The 18,384-nt window shown below is 42.3% G+C and overlaps 1 protein-coding gene across 5 annotated transcripts in view; it reads right to left on the bottom strand.

Annotated features, from left to right (window-relative positions):
• LOC108708818 (F-BAR and double SH3 domains protein 2) overlaps positions 1 to 18,384 on the bottom strand; it is a 105,140-nt gene that overhangs the window by 59,807 nt on the left and 26,949 nt on the right. For all 5 annotated transcript variants that reach the window (XM_041582832.1, XM_041582830.1, XM_041582831.1 and 2 more), the window contains exon 4: positions 21 to 97. In XM_041582832.1, coding sequence (XP_041438766.1) covers positions 21 to 97 — 77 coding nt within the window. The remainder of the gene's footprint in view (positions 1 to 20; positions 98 to 18,384) is intronic.

Here is an 18,384-nt window from a genome sequence, read left to right as displayed (position 1 = left end):
TGTGAAGCAGAACTTTGTACCTGTACTCGCTTCGTTCATCCGGCTTCACCACTGGCCACTCCTTCTTCAGATACTGGCTGGCTAACTTCTGAATTGTCTGAAAAAGAGAAAAGCAGAAAGAACTCATCAGACCCTTGAAAAAGAAGACGAGGCTTCAAGAGGGCACATAAACACAGAATGTCTGGGAAATAACAGAATATGATAATGAGGGATAATCGGCCATATTCTCGTCCCCACAGTGACAGACACGTGCATGAGAAGCATCCTCACAATGGAGACGAATTCCATCCAGTCACTGACCATAACAAATGTGCCAGTGATTCGTCTGTCACCCATTTCTTTTCCCATCATACCCCTTGATAAAGGCAAAAGCCGAAACGTCGGGGTGTTCTCTTTTTTGGGGGTCTGTGTATCCGCTTTTCTATATCTAACCAAAACTACCAGTGGTGTGGTATGTATGTATGCTGATTTACTGAATATTTACCTTCATTAATTGATGTTGTTTATTACCGTTATGTTTTAAACATTAAAAAATTTTTTACTGCACAATTATCTGGTTTATATGATTAATCATTTGGTGTGCATGCCCATATCTTTATATTATCTTACAGCAGCCCCTCTGGCATTTGGCAGAGTCCACAGATTGCCAGTCTGGGCCTGCTGGAAAGACACCAAATTAAGGATTTCAGATGGCTGAAAACAGGGAAATCCGGCAAAAGATGTTTGTGCCAAGCGCTGCACCATAGGCCACCATCAGGTGGGGTGGGGGGTGTTGTACTAGGGCCGGACTAGGGCCCCCCTGTTTTCTGAGAGCTGCTGACATCAGAAGGGAGGGCGGGAGCACAGATATAGGCATCTTCGGTCCATTTCCTTCCCTTATTGGTCACATAGTTTAAAGCTGAGCTGCTCAGGGATTGGATAGATGGGGTTTGAACATTCCCTTCAGCTCATCCAATCGCAATGCAGCTTTATTGGGACTTAAAATTCTGTGACCAATAAGGGAAGAAAAATGCTGTCACTGGAAGAAGATGCAGCCACTTGTGCTCCCCCCTCCCCTTCCAAAGTTGGCAGCTCACTGACAGCAGGTGGGCCCTGCTAATCAAGTAAGTGCAACACGGCAGGTCCACAATTCTTTTCACTTGGACGTGTGGGGATGGGGAGCCGACCTGTGGGTGGGGTTTGCGGTGGGGTGGGCGCAACCCAGGGGGTCCAGGAAATTTTGTCGTATGGGGCCCTGTGATTTCTAATGGCGGCCATTGCTGCACCCTAATCACATGCCTCTTCTGCGTACCCCTACTTCCAGGCCTGCCATCTTGCCTTATTAAACATAATATCTAATGTACAGTGCTAAAGGACAAGGAAAGCCTCAGTCCCCAGATACTCTAATGACTTACCCCTGGCCAGCACTTACCAACACTCCTTTAAATATAAATGTCGTTTTCAGCAGGACAGGTGACCCCTTACCCCAAACTACGCAGGCATCCCCATGTCTCACGGACAAACAACTGGATCAGTCCAATCTGACCCAACAAATGTTGCCAATTTGGTGAAATACTCACTAGCATAACTGAAGCCAACTTGCCCAGCTATCTTCCCCTTAATTACAGCGGTTTCTCTGTGGGACCCGTAACAATTTCTGCACCCCAAAAAGACATCTCGGAGGCAGTGAAATTCCTGGCCCTTGCTATTTAACCCGTAAACACGGCACCTTCTCAAAAGCGAAAGGCTCAGTTCCCTGTGGCTCGCTAAGTATACTCACAGCTAATACCAGCGGTCCCCAAACTTTTTTAACCATGATCCACATTCAAATGTAATATAAGTAGGGGAGCAACACAAGCAAGAAAAAGTTTCTGGGGGTGCCAAATAAGGGCTGTGATTGGTTGTTTGGTCTGGCAGCCTACAGGAGGCTCCGTTTGGCAGTACACCTGTCTTTTATACAACAAAAACTTGCCTCCAAGCCTGGAATTCAAAAATAAGCTTCTGCTTTGAGGCCACTGGGAGCAACATCCAAGAGGTTGGAGAGTAACATGTTGTTCATGAGCTACTGGTTGGGGATCACTGGCCAATACCAATGTCCTACACAACTGTCATGGGCTTCAGGCAAGTAGTCGCCAAGGTGGGCTCCCACATTTCCTAAAACATCATCCATATGGACCACTAGGGGTGCTGTTCAAGGTCAGGCTTATCTCTCGTAGCTGTGCCACCACGTTATATTGTCGTTAATTAAAAAGAAAATGAGTGGAAAGCAAACACAATTATATAAAATGTATTGTCCTTTCAAATAGAAAGTAAGGAAGTCAACTGGGGCAGCCCTGTTTGGGGATAACATGCCAGGCCGGCCTTATCAGATGTCAGATTATGGCTATGAGCCTATTCCCGGGGGCACTGGGGCAGAAAACAATTGGAGTGGGGCTGTAATAGCTAATGAAAAGCAATCCTACGCACAGGAGTATACAATGCAACTCCCGGAAAATAACACATAACTGCAGCCAGACAGGCTCTTACTACTCATGTCAGGGGCTGCCACCTGCTAGACAGGAAGATAAAGTCATTTTCACACTACAGCACTTCCTCACAAGGAACCACATCACAAATCCACAAAAACCGTAGCACCTCCACCCTGCCCCAACCGCTGTCTGAGCGACTTTCAATTTAACATTTTCTATGGTTTTAAAGTTATTTGTATGCAGCATAAGTTATACAGGGAACTCTGAGTATCACTCATGTATTATAAGGGACAATGTACCCCCTACTGTAAATGATAAGGATATTAGAAGTCACTGAGGGGTTGTTCTGTGACCATATAAAGGCACACGGCTGCAGGCTGAGTTATACAGGGAACTCTGAGTATCACTCATGTATTATAAGGGACAATGTACCCCCTACTGTAAATGATAAGAATATTAGAAGTCACTGAGGGGTTGTTCTGTGACCATATAAAGGCACAAGGCTGCAGGCTGAGTTATACAGGGAACTCTGAGTATCACTCGTGTATTATAAGGGATAATGTACCCCCTACTGTAAATGATAAGGATATTAGAAGTCACTGAGGGGTTGTTCTGTGACCATATAAAGGCACACGGCTGCAGGCTGAGTTATACAGGGAACTCTGAGTATCACTCATGTATTATAAGGGATAATGTACCCCCTACTGTAAATGATAAGGATATTAGAAGTCACTGAGGGGTTGTTCTGTGACCATATAAAGGCACAAGGCTGCAGGCTGAGTTATACAGGGAACTCTGAGTATCACTCATGTATTATAAGGGACAATGTACCCCCTACTGTAAATGATAAGAATATTAGAAGTCACTGAGGGGTTGTTCTGTGACCATATAAAGGCACAAGGCTGCAGGCTGAGTTATACAGGGAACTCTGAGTATCACTCATGTATTATAAGGGATAATGTACCCCCTACTGTAAATGATAAGGATATGAGAAGTCATTGAGGGGTTATTCTGTGACCATATAAAGGCACAAGGCTGCAGGCTGAGTTATACAGGGAACTCTGAGTATCACTCATGTATTATAAGGGATAATGTACCCCCTACTGTAAATGATAAGGATATTAGAAGTCACTGAGGGGTTATGTGACCATTTAAAGGCACAAGAGTGCAGGTTATACTCCAAGGTGGCATGGTCTGATGAAGGGGCTGCTATCAGTGAGAGCAGACTTATACAGACTGCATACAATTGAAACTGTTTAATTTCCAGGTGACTACCATATTTAATGGGCATGTGTACAATATAAGCAGAATTTTTAAATTAGAGTTTAGTTTTTATTGCTGTAGTCAGCCCACGATTGCCCCCACCCATAAGCTATTTTTGCAGATTAACTTAACTTTTAATTTAAAAAATGATTTGTGCAAACATTACATTTGCTTAAAAAGAGAGATGGCCTTCCTGGTTTCTGGATAACAGGTTTCCAGAAAAGGTATCCCTTGGCTGCCGATGTCATTGCAAACTGAAAGCAGTATTTGTGTCCCCCTTTCTGTGTCCCTGGTTTGGACAAATGATTTTCTGTACCGTAAGAACTCAATAACCTCTTGTCTAGGTCTGGATAGAGATCCAAAATAGGCCGTGGCATTTGAAGCCTTCCACTGACCCAATGAATAGCGACAATCTGTGGGATTTTACACTATAATCTAATAATTCCATTGGCCTTCACCAGACCGCACAGCATCAAACGGCATAAAAATGAACAGGTGGCTACCAGCATTCAAGTGGTTAACATTATTTCCCAGCCCTGGGCAACAGAAAGAAGACCCCCACTGCAGACAAGAAGCCACTGTTAATGCAAATAGTCTGCGGTCTCTTGTTTTGTCTGACAATCACACCCCCTGATTAATATTCATGAGAATCAGACAAAAGGCTAATAGAGGGTCTTCTGGGGAGGCCACATACACTGGCCAAGATGCCCCAACAGGCTGTAAGGGAATGAGTGCTGGCACATTCCTATAACGACCCCTCATACTGCAACACAATACTCATACTCCCGGGTGAATAAACTGCCCAATTTTATTTTGCCCAATTGTGCCCAACTGCTGCCCAACGGCAACTACAATCAGGCCATTCACACTGAAATAGGCTACGTGGGGATATGGAGGTACAAAGAAACCAGTACATAATGCCAGTCTACAGCTGGTACTGAGGACACGCAGCCTGGCACACTTCCCAGTAAAGCTCCTGCCAGTCCATTAAACGCCAATGTTGATGTGCAGTTTGGCAGAAAGCTCTTAGTACCAGGTGGCTACTAATTTTTATGCCCTTTTTCAGGGGTACAGGTGCCTATATTCAAAGGTTCAGTACATTGAGGGCTAAAACAAGCGGTAACCAATCAGATTCCTAGAATGGTTCATAGCAGTAATAATCATTGTGGGCATCACGCTTGGACTGAGATCCAATATGCACAAAGGTTCAAAGATCCCTAATATATAGAACACATAGCATCATCTCTGGCATTAGCCAGGACATTCAAACTGCCAGTTTTAGCCTGCCAAGGCCTTCATGTATGCAGGGTGAGAGTAATAATATACTACAGGTATGGGACCTGTTATCCAGAATGATCAGGAGCTGCGGCTTTCCGGATAATGAATCTTTCCATAATTTATATTTTTATACCTTAAGTCTACTAGAAAATCATGTAAATATCAAGTAAACCCAATAGGCTGGTTCTGATTCCGGTAGGATTAATTAGACCTTTAGTTGGATCAAGTGCAAACTACTGTTTTATTACACAGAAAAAAAATAAATCATTTTTAAAAATTTAGATTATTTGGATAAAAAGGAGTCTATGGGAAACTGCCTTTCCGTAATTTGAAGCTTTCTGAATAACGGGTTTCCGGATAGTGGATCATATATATATATATATATATATATATATATATATATATATATATATATATATATATATATATATATATATATATATATATATATATATATATATATATATATATATATATATTTTACACACACACACTTATATATATATACATACATATATACACACATATCTATCTATCTATCTATCTATCTATCTATCTATCTATCTATCTATCTATATATATATATATATATATATATATATATATATATATATATATATATATAACACAAACAAGGGAAAGTTGTGCCCACCACTAATTTTTAATACCATTAGGTGGGGGTGCAATGAGGCTGTGACCACAAAATACATATAGACAAATACAAGAGTCCTCTGCACTCAACCCATTATCAATATATTTAAGCCTATTGGGTTTATTTAATGTTTACATGGTTTTCTAGTAGATTTAAGGTATGAAGAGCCAAATTACAGAAAGATCCCTTATCCAGAAAACCGCAGGTCCCAAGCATTCTGGGTAACACGTCCCATACGTGTATTTGTTTAAATTATGGGGTCTGTGGAAGACGGCATTCCTGTAATTTGAAGGTTCTGGATAATGGATTTTCTGGATAACTGATCCCATATCTGGGCTATGTTTTCTGGGGTCTCGCTTTAATGTCATCTTCTTTTTCTCTTCTTTTCATCTTATCTGTTTGTCTTTTGTTTCTCTTTTTCTAGTTCTTTTTTTTACCTTTCTCCCTCTCAGCATTACTTTACATTACTTTAAACAATGACAGATCAGTTCTTAAAGGAATACGGTCATGGGAAAACATGTTTTTTTTTTTTTTAAACACATCAGTTAATAGTGCTGTTCCAGCAGAATTCTGCACTGAAATCCATTTCTCAAAAGAGCAAACAGATTTTTTTATATTTAATTTTTGAAATCCGTCATGGGGCTAGACATATTGTCGGTTTCCTGGCTGCCCCCAGTCATGTGACATGCTCTGATAAACTTCAGTCACACTTAACTGCAAGTTGGAGTGATATCAACCCCCTCACTTTCCCCCCAGCAGCCTAACAACAGAACAATGGGAAGGTAACCAGATAGCCGCTCCCTAAAACAAGATAACAGCTGCCTGGTAGATCTAAGAACAACACTCAATAGTAAAATCCAGGTCCCACTGAGACACATTCAGTTACATTGAGTAGGAGAAACAACAGGCTGCCAGAAAGCAGTTCCATCCTAAAGTGCTGGCTCTTTCTGAAATCACATGACCAGGCAAAATGACCTGAGATGCACCTACACACCAATATTACAACTAAATACACTTGCTGCTTCAGGAATGACATTTTATATTGTACAGTGAATTATTTGCAGTGTAAACTTAGAAATAAAATCGACACCATTAAAATCATGAGGGAATCCCTTTAAGGCAGTGATCCCGTAGCTCATGAGTAACAAGTTTCTCACCAACCTCTTGGATGTTGCTCTCCGTGGCATCAAAGCAGGTGCTTCTTTTAAAATTTCGGGCTTGGAGGCAAGTTTTAATTACCGGTACATAATAATAATAATAATAATAAAGTATATTGCCAAACAGAGCCTCCTGTAGCTGCCAGTTCACATAGGGGCTACCCAATAGCCAACCACAGCCCTTATTTGGCACCCCAGGGAGTTTTTCATGCTTGTGTTGCTCCCCAACTATTTTTAAATTTGAATGTGGTTCACGGGTAAAAAAAAAAGTTGAGGACCCCTGCTTTAAGGTATGAAGATCCAAATTACAGTAAGATCCATTATTTGGGAAACCCCAGGTCCTGAGCATTCTGGATAATAGATCCCATACCTGTAATAGCATGAGAAGATCACACAATTCAGCAGAGCCAACTGCCAAGTCCAAGCTGCCAGTGAGAGCCGATCAATAGTGATCAATGACATTTTAGGAAAAAAACTAACTACAGCCTTAGAGACAATGCGCCCTCTCAAATAAGTAAGGAAAAGCTACACAATGAACTATAACCCGACAATAGAAAAGAACGTTGGGTTCTGAGCCGAGTCTATGGGATACATAAAACACGCAGGGCAATTAGATTGCAAGCTGTGAGCCAAATGTAGCGACTGCATGAACTGTAATTATCTGGTCATTAATCATTACAAATATCAGTGGGCTCTAGCCTATAGCAGACAACTACTCTCATAAGTGATCTGGACGGTATAACGTATGGTCTACTCCGAGATCTGGCACCTAAGTGGTTAATCAAATTATCCGTGATGGAGGGACGGAGGGGCTTCATTTGTTGGGGACAGGTGGCTGGGCTGCCCCTCTCCCGGCATCCGACACCCGCCCACAATAGTCTTAAAGGCGATTAAGCAAATGCATGTAAGTTTCCCAGGGATGGAGGGCAGCCCCCGATTGTCTCAGGATCATGTGGGAAAAACAGGACTACAGTCTCATCCTTTGTAATGAATGAATGCAGATCTACATATGTCTACACATAATCTACATAACGGATAGTAATATACGTAGAGTCTCCTTTAAGATATTCAACAATTCATTTGATATTTTGTGCTTATTAAGGTTATGTGACTCGTTTCAATGTGTTCTATTGTGAGAGCTGACGGCTAAAGTAAAATACAGTAAAATACACCGGCACATCAGGATCACATTATACCAACAACTTTTGTTCCATAGATGACTTTTTGTGAAATAATATGTCTTACTGCAAAATAGAAGGTTAGGAGTCATTTTCCGTGTTCATATAACTCAGCCTGCAGCCTTGTGTCTTTATATGGTCACAGAACAACCCCTCAGTGACTTCTAATATCCTTATCATTTACAGTAGGGGGTACATTATCCCTTATAATACATGAGTGATACTCAGAGTTCCCTGTATAACTCAGCCTGCAGCCTTGTGTCTTTATATGGTCACAGAACAACCCCTCAGTGACTTCTAATATCCTTATCATTTACAGTAGGGGGTACATTATCCCTTATAATACATGAGTGATACTCACAGTTCCCTGTATAACTCAGCCTGCAGCCTTGTGCCTTTATATGGTCACAGAACAACCCCTCAGTGACTTCTAATATCCTTATCATTTACAGTAGGGGGTACATTATCCCTTATAATACATGAGTGATACTCAGAGTTCCCTGTATAACTCAGCCTGCAGCCTTGTGCCTTTATATGGTCACAGAACAACTCCTCAGTGACTTCTAAAGACCTGGGGTTTTCTGGCAGGCTGTAGTTGCTGTAGTAGCACCAAGGGGAAGTTGACTGCCGCATAAATAAAAAGGTACAGGTATGGGATCCGTTATCCAGAAACCCATTATCCAGAAAGCTCCGAATTACGAAAAGGTCATCTGTCATAGACTCCATTTTATCCAAAGAATCCAAATTTTAAAAAATGATTTCCTTTTTCTGTGTAATAATAAAACAGTCGCTTGTACTTGATCCCTTATTGGAAGCAAAACCAGCCTCTTGGCTTTATTTAATGTTTATATGATTTTCTAGCAGACTGGAGGTGTAAAGATCCAAACAATGGAAAGATCCATTATCTGGGTAATCCCAGGTCCAGAGCATTCTGGATAACAGGTCCTATACCTGTATTTCATCTTTATCGCCAGATGTATACATAAAGCTGCAACCCAGCATCAGAAACAAGACCAATGAAACCCAAGCCAAGCACCCACCCGGCCTGCAACTGTCACCAGCGGGTCTCCCAGAAACAGGGGCAGCGAGGAAAGAATTCACATGTGCGAGTTTGTATAACAATGTGTCACGTTATTATTGAAAGGGTCTCGGAATGCAGAACATTTTGTAGATTGTACGGGAATTCTACCCAGCGTAAATTCCAGCCAGTGGTATCTATGGTAAGAGACGAAGAAGAAAAAAAAAAAAAAAAAAAACACAGCACAGGCATATGGGATCAGTTATCCAGAAAACCCATTATCCAGAAGCTTCAAATTACAGGATGCCATTTTCCACAGACCCCCACACAACTACAGGTGTTAGACCTGTTATCCAGAATGCTTGGAACCTGGGGTTTTCTGGATAACAGATCTTTCTGTAGTTTGGATCTTCATACCTTAAATCTACTAGAAAATCATATAAACATTAAATAAACCCAATAGGCTGGTTTTGCTTCCAATAAGGATTAATTATATCTTAGTTGGGATCAAGTACAAGCGACTGTTTTATTATTACACAGAAAAAGGAAATCCTTATTAAACATTTGGATTATTTGGATACAATGGAGTCTATGGGAGACGGCCTTTCCGTGGAGTTTTCTGAATAAGGGTTTATGGATAACAGATCCTATACAAATTCAAGTTGATTTCGTTTTATTCTTTGCAATAACAAAACAATACCTTGTACTTGATCCCAACCTAGATATGATTTAAGGTTTAAACGATTTTTAGAAGATTAAGGGTAAGGCTCGACGAGGAGATTCGGGGAGATTTTGTCGCCTGGCGACTTATAGCCACGTCTTTTGCGCGACTATCTCCCCGAACTGCCTCAGCGTCTTTTCCCCATAGGCTACTGAGGCAACTTTGGGCGACTATTGAAAACGCATCGCCTCGTGTGCATTAGCGCAGGCGATTTTGCGCTGTAGCCTATGGGGAAAAAACGCTGAGGCAGCTCGGGGAGATAGTCGCACAAAAGACGTGGCGATAAGTCGCCAGGCGACAAAATCTCCCCGAATCTCCTCGTCTGGCCTTACCCTTAAGGTATGGGGTATCCAAATAACGGAAATATCCCCTATTTGGATAAACCCAGGGGCCGGGCATTCTGGATAACAGCTGCCACTACCTGTCTCAAATGTATATTTCATAACAAACTCAAATAAGCAAGGACTGGCTTCAGTCGGCTATTCGGTGACATTTTTGTGGTAGTCCGTATTTGGCCAAATCCAAAATGATTGATTGAGTATCCCCTTTAAGCTAACCTGCTTCAGCTATTAATTAACTTTTAGAATGTTATAGAATGGCCAAGTCTAAACAACTTTTCAGTTGGTCTTCATTATTTATTTTTAATAGTTTTAGGATAAACCAAATCCACTATTTTGGATTCGTCCGAAACCCCAAAATTCTTGGCGAAAGATTCGGCCGAATACTGAACCCTAATTTGCATATACAAAATTAGGCATAGGAAGGAAAACTTCCAGCTCAGCGCACGGTTAAATATTTGTTTAATTTCTTTTATTTTCATTTTATTTTTAAGAAAAGTCTTTTAAGGATTCAGATTCGGTTTGGCCAGTCACGAGGATTCGGCCAAATCAGAATCCTGCTGAAAAAAGGCTGAATCCCGAACCAAATCCTGGATTCAGCGCATCTCTAGTTTTCTAATTATTCTTCTGACTCTTTCCAGCTTTCAAGTGGGGGTCACTGACCCCCATCTAAAGCACAAATGCTCTGTAAAGCTACAAATTTATTGTCACTGCTACATTCTTACTCATATTTCTATTCAAGCCTCTTCAATTCATCTTCTAGTCTGTTACTCAAATCAATGCATGGTTGCTAGAGTAATTTGGACCCTAGCAACCACCCTTCTGAAATTACAAACTGGAGAGCTGCTGTAACACAAAGGTCTAAGACTCAAGAGACATTGCCTCCTTGGTAATAAGGAGAACCTGGGCAGCTTAATCAAGCCTTAACGTGAGGGAATGGGATTTAGATTGTCAGCTCCGCTGGGAAGGGACTGATGTAAATGATATTGTCAGTGTTGTAGAACATTTCAGCACTATATAAAATATAATAGTTAAAAATTATAATAAATTTGTATTAAAGATTACTATCCTATAATATATGTTCTTTACTGTCCCCATATTTCAGATTAAAACTATAACGTAGAGGAAAGAATTGGTATTTTCTCCTTTTAATGGCCCAAAGTTTAATTCCTCATCGTTTATTTGCTTTAAACATTTGCTTCCCCTTGTAAAAAGCACGTTAGATTCCATGCGTTCCATTTATTCCATTTATGGGATTTTATATTCAGTGTAGCAGCTTTCATCAAAGAAACCCAATAATACGCATATGTAGTACACGCCCTTTCCGCGGTAACTCCTCCTCCTCCCACAGTGGTTTCAACCGGACCTTTAAATCCCTTCTGATAGCAAACCCCGCCCAGCCAATGGGGAGGCAATCTTGGCACTCGCTCAGGAAATGAGCCAATTGCTATTTAATTAACATCCTCATTTTCCCCTGCTCCTCTCTATAATATAATTACACCCTTTCTCTGTCACTTTTATACAAAAAAGCAGAGTTATATACATTAAAAGATTTTCTATTCTCAGAACATCCAGACAGAAACAATTACCGACCAGGCAGAAGGCAGTGGCACAATACTCCTCCTTGATAAAATATGAATTATTTGCACAGAGTAAGCTGGAACTCTCTAGTAACTCCCAGAAACCAATCATTTTGGTTGCTTGTAGTGACCAATAGCCTCGGCTGGGCAGAAGGATTCGGCCGAATGCGAATCCTGCTGAAAAAGGCAGAATCTTGGCCGAATCCTGGATTCGGTGCATCCCTAAGTTATAACTGATACTGTACCCCCTACTGTAAATGATTAAGTTACTATACCTGCTATCCCACAGTCACACTCCCTTCCCAGAGACTATTATCCACTGTTACTATAGGCACCATCTCTCGCTACTATACCTGCTATCCCACAGTCACACTCCCTTCCCAGAGACTATTATCCACTGTTACTATAGGCACCATCTCTCCCTACTATACCTGCTATCCCACAGTCACACTCCCTTCCCAGAGACTATTATCCCACTGTTACTATAGACACCATCTCTCCCTACTATACCTGTTATCCCACAGTCACACTCCCTTCCCAGAGACTATTATCCACTGTTACTATAGACACCATCTCTCCCTACTATACCTGCTATCCCACACTCCCTTCCCAGAGACTATTATCCACTGTTACTATAGACACCATCTCTCCCTACTATACCTGCTATCCCACAGTCACACTCCCTTCCCAGAGACTATTATCCACTGTTACTATAGGCACCATCTCTCCCTACTATACCTGCTATCCCACAGTCACACTCCCTTCCCAGAGACTATTATCCACTGTTACTATAGGCACCATCTCTCCCTACTATACCTGCTATCCCACAGTCATACTCCCTTCCCAGAGACTATTATCCACTGTTACTATAGGTACCATCTCTCCCTACTATACCTGCTATCCCACAGTCACACTCCCTTCCCAGAGACTATTATCCACTGTTACTATAGGCACCATCTCTCCCTACTATACCTGCTATCCCACAGTCACACTCCCTTCCCAGAGACTATTATCCACTGTTACTATAGGCACCATCTCTCCCTACTATACCTGCTATCCCACACTCCCTTCCCAGAGACTATTATCCACTGTTACTATAGACACCATCTCTCCCTACTATACCTGCTATCCCACAGTCACACTCCCTTCCCAGAGACTATTATCCACTGTTACTATAGACACCAGCTCTCCCTACTATACCTGCTATCCCACAGTCACACTCCCTTGCCAGAGACTATTATCCACTGTTACTATAGGCACCATCTCTCCCTACTATACCTGCTATCCCACAGTCACACTCCCTTCCCAGAGACTATTATCCCACTATTACTATAGACACCATCTCTCCCTACTATACCTGCTATCCCACAGTCACACTCCCTTCCCAGAGACTATTATCCCACTGTTACTATAGACACCATCTCTCCCTACTATACCTGCTATCCCACAGTCACACTCCCTTCCCAGAGACTATTATCCCACTGTTACTATAGGCACCATCTCTCCCTACTATACCTGCTATCCCACAGTCACACTCCCTTCCCAGAGACTATTATCCACTGTTACTATAGACACCATCTCTCCCTACTATACCTGCTATCCCACAGTCACACTCCCTTCCCAGAAACTATTATCCACTGTTACTATAGGCACCATCTCTCCCTACTATACCTGCTATCCCACAGTCACACTCCCTTCCCAGAGACTATTATCCCACTGTTACTATAGGCACATCTCTCCCTACTATACCTGCTATCCCACAGTCACACTCCCTTCCCAGAGACTATTATCCCACTGTTACTATAGACACCATCTCTCCCTACTATACCTGCTATCCCACAGTCACACTCCCTTCCCAGAGACTATTATCCACTGTTACTATAGGCACCATCTCTCCCTACTATACCTGCTATCCCACAGTCACACTCCCTTCCCAGAGACTATTATCCACTGTTACTATAGACACCATTTCTCCCTACTATACCTGCTATCCCACAGTCACACTCCCTTCCCAGAGACTATTATCCACTGTAACTATAGACACCATCTCTCCCTACTATACCTGCTATCCCACAGTCACACTCCCTTCCCAGAGACTATTATCCACTGTTACTTTAGGCACCATCTCTCCCTACTATCCAATACTATGTGCAATATCAAGGTGAGCCTCCCTGCAATGCAGTGAAAGAGTGAGTAGTAAAGATCACATAACTATATAGCAGGTTCACAGGCTGCTTAGATCAGCAAACAAACCTCATGCCTATTAATAGTGCTGACGTCTCTGACTTGCTCAACTATTTGGCATTTGGGCAAAGTTCTCATGGTGGAGAGTCCTACACGTCAGAGAATGCACAAGGCTGGAGCACTGGCCAAAATGGTCACTTGGGAATAGAGGAGACATGAGACAAGGATTGAACAGAAATCCATTTGTTGTACGAAGAATCCTCCCCTACAGTATCAGTCTGGGTTTGATCAAGGAGCTATGTACATGTTAAGAAAGGCTCATGTTCCTTTAAATAAAGAAGAAACTATGAGAATGTGTGCAACTTTCAAATCAAATCAATATTTGCACTTAGAAGCTGCTATAAATGTTACCCCCCCCGTGAAGCATTGTCTCTGCTAGTGAGTCTATGACATGAGAATAACACGAAGTTCTATGAATAAACATCAAAGCCGTTTCCAGTTACTTCCTCCACCCGGAAAAGAAAACCCCTATGAATATGAGGCTGGTAATAAAATATCCCATACGCCCACGTTATCGGGTGTACTGGCTCATGTTTAGCCCCAGTACAGATCATTAAGTAAATATATTAACCCAACTGCCTTTATATTGGGAAACCTACCACTGCGTCCAACTGTCATTTCCAGGAAGCAGCAGAAGGCTCAACTGTCAGCTCAGCACTGACTGGAACATAGAATCTAGCAGAGTATCTGTATATTGGGGCCCAGCAGGGAGGCTGTGTATGGGAAAACTCAATAGCACAGCTATAATTCTTAGCTGGACACAGCAGCATCACTTTAGCCTGACATATAAGCCCACATCTGGTCAGTTTGGCCATTTTCAACACAAAGAGCCAATTTGTCTTGTCTTTTCATTTGACATGGTGTCTATAGTAACAGTGGATAATAGTCTCTGGGAAGGGAGTGTGACTGTGGGATAGCAGGTATAGTAGGGAGAGATGGTGTCTATAGTAACAGTGGATAATAGTCTCTGGGAAGGGAGTGTGACTGTGGGATAGCAGGTATAGTAGGGAGAGATGGTGTCTATAGTAACAGTGGATAATAGTCTCTGGGAAGGGAGTGTGACTGTGGGATAGCAGGTATAGTAGGGAGAGATGGTGTCTATAGTAACAGTGGATAATAGTCTCTGGGAAGGGAGTGTGACTGTGGGATAGCAGGTATAGTAGGGAGAGATCAAAACAAGCACTGAGAGTGGGAAGGAGGGTGGCGTCCGGAAGGTCGTCAAAAGCGGTGGAGCCAGAAGATAGGTTAAAACAAATGAACTTTAATGAAATCCTTAAAATTGACAGTACAAGCAGGCAGGGTGAGTGTAGCTTGACGCGTTTCGTGACCAATACGTCACTTCATCAGAAGCTCAGGTAGGGAGAGATGGTGTCTATAGTAACAGTGGATAATAGTCTCTGGGAAGGGAGTGTGACTGTGGGATAGCAGGTATAGTAGGGAGAGATGGTGCCTATAGTAACAGTGGATAATAGTCTCTGGGAAGGGAGTGTGACTGTGGGATAGCAGGTATAGTAGGGAGAGATGGTGTCTATAGTAACAGTGGATAATAATCTCTGGGAAGGGAGTGTGACTGTGGGATAGCAGGTATAGTAGGGAGAGATGGTGCCTATAGTAACAGTGGATAATAGTCTCTGGGAAGGGAGTGTGACTGTGGGATAGCAGGTATAGTAGGGAGAGATGGTGTCTATAGTAACAGTGGATAATAGTCTCTGGGAAGGGAGTGTGACTGTGGGATAGCAGGTATAGTAGGGAGAGATGGTGTCTATAGTAACAGTGGATAATAGTCTCTGGGAAGGGAGTGTGACTGTGGGATAGCAGCTATAGTAGGGAGAGATGGTGCCTATAGTAAAATAGTTTTGTAGTGTCTGTAGTGGTCACATTGGAGTGGCTTGTTTGTGGCACAGAAGTGTTTTCTAGTAGTAAATGCTTATAACTGACATGTCTGAGCTGGTGCAAATTACAAGTTGTCTGTGCCCATACAATGCCTTGTTGGTGCCGTATCTGCAGGGTGCACCTGCACAGGTATTATGGCAAGTTGAGATTCATTGTCCATGTTTGGGTGTCTGCTGGGAAACACTTGGGAAAATGCCAGGAAAAATATTACATCTAAACTTGAAATATGACGTTTGCAGCCTGGAATTGCCATTTGGTGTTATACTAATAGCAGAGTGGCAATATCACATCAATACGTTCATGAGCAGCACAGAGGAGCTATTATACATCTCTCTATAGACAGACCCAGGACTGCATTACAGAAGACTTTAGCCCTGAACTACAGCTGGGGCTGACGCTCACAATATTCTCCGGCATTTGCCAGCAGATGACTCCCATTTCCTCCACATGCCGACAGTTTAGAGAGGGAGCCGGAGCCGCAGAATCACAGCTGACAGGAGCCCTGTGCTGAAGGTGGGTCACCTATCCCTCCGAGCAGCTGGGAACATTCCTGTGGCCGGGCAGGGAGACGGCATCATACTGGTTCCTTTCTGCTGCTCCCCTCCCTTATTTTCATTGGCCGAGAGCAGGAAAACTTTGCATTTAGGCAGACAAGGTTGTGAGTGTGCAAAAGAACAAGCCCCCCACTGTCACCGTGCCTCGCAATTTACCATCCGAGCAAGGTTCCCGGTCGTCTCGCTTCATTCCCCAAAAATTGTTTCCATCTCACAGAGATTTTTAAATGGCAGATTCAGCAGAACTGGCGCATTGGTTTGATGGAGGAAAAAGAACACAAGGCAGGAAGTCAGAAGGGGGCGTGGCACAGCAATGTTACAATATCAGTGGAGGTGTGGCCAATCAGAAATGGCACTTTCCAAAACAGGGACAGCTCTCTAGGATCTACCATAGCTTGTGATGAAAGATACCATATAGCTATACAAGGTGTAGGAATTCCTGTATGAACGCAATGCTTCTGGGAATTCCATGGGTATAGTGGCCCTTTAAAAATGTACATGCTTTACTGTTACTGTAAAGAGATGCACACTGGATACTCACAGCAGGATGCCGTTTGAAATAACATGGTTCCTTCACCCTTGTGTGGGTTATGCATTCCCGCATGCATACCTCCCAACTGTCCCGTTTTTCGTGTGTCAGTCCCGATTTTGACAGCTCAATCCCCCTGTGCAACTGCCCTAAACCTACCACAGGTCAAGTCTAGGAGTGATACATACCGGGTAATTTTCTCTTATCCCTCCCTTTAATTTAATTTAAGCCCAATAACCCTTTAACGTGGCAGCAGCACTTTTTTTTTTTAATGAAAAAATCAATCCTTAAAGAATTTTATTTTACGAAAACGAGGAGCCAAGCCATGATCAACAGCAAAATGACATCTTTCACATTATTATTTGTGGTTTTTGAGTTATTTAGCTTTTTATTCAGCAGCTCTCCAGTTTGCAACTTCAGCCATCTGGTTGCTAGGGTCCAAATTCCCCTAGCAACAACAATACATTTGTAGCCTTACAGAGCGTTTGTTTTTTAGATGGAGTCAATGACCATTTCAAAGCTGAAAAAAGTCAGGAGAAAAAGGCAAATAATTAAAAAAACAAAAAAAAAAACTATACAAAATAAATAATGAAGACCAGTTTGACAAACTTAAAACCAGCGAAATGAAACTGGTTTGTGTTTCCCCTTGTGGTTTCTAATGTCATTCCTGTGTGCACAGACTCACATGGGGGTCCAGCTGACCCCAGGGCTTCCAGTTAACCCTTGAGGTTGGAATAACAGAACAATCTTCATTTCTGCACAGGGGGAGGCTGGAACGGTTTAACATGTTCAAATAAAATCCTTCCCATCCCAGAGATAAATAAAAGCACATCTTGTAGGGCCAGTTCCTTATTTTTCTTTAAATTGGTGATGCTGGAGGAAAAAATATTTTAGAATGAAAATGGGAAACCCGTTATCCAGAAAGCCCGTCTCCCATAGACTCCCAAATGCTTAAAAATGATTTTCTTTTTCTGTATAAAACAGTAACTTGTACTTGATCCCAACTAAGATATAATTAATCCTTATTGGAAGCAAAACCAGACTATTGGCTTTATTAATGTTTGCATTTACATGTTTTAGTAGACTTAAGTTATGAAGATCAAAACTACAGAAAGATCGGTTACCCAGAAAAACCCAGGTCTCGAGCATTCCGAATAACAGGTCCCATACGTTTACTAGAATATCATGGGACAGATATAACACAGCAGGCAATACGAAACCACTATCCACGGAACATACAACAGGGCAATAAGTCACTAGCAAGTGTCAGCCAATGTGACCCCCAACACAATGTCAGCACAACAAAAGCCAAACATCAAATGACACTGTGGCCTCCAGAAACCAGAGGCATAAACAGCAGGGTGACTCCCACCATAAAAATTACACAGTGAACCCAGCAAAAAATATGTGACCTTGCAAGCCCAGTAAATTCCCAGCATTGGACGGCACTGCAACTAACAACATAATACTGGATAGTCTCTCCAGAAGCCTGCCCCCCAATAGCACAGCACTGTGACCCCAGGAACTTCTTC

The sequence above is a fragment of the Xenopus laevis genome, chromosome 2L, assembly GCF_017654675.1.
Source record: "Xenopus laevis strain J_2021 chromosome 2L, Xenopus_laevis_v10.1, whole genome shotgun sequence".
Classification (NCBI taxonomy): domain Eukaryota; kingdom Metazoa; phylum Chordata; class Amphibia; order Anura; family Pipidae; genus Xenopus; species Xenopus laevis.
Note: the sequence above shows the minus strand (reverse complement) of the source record. Positions and strands in the feature narration are given on the sequence as shown.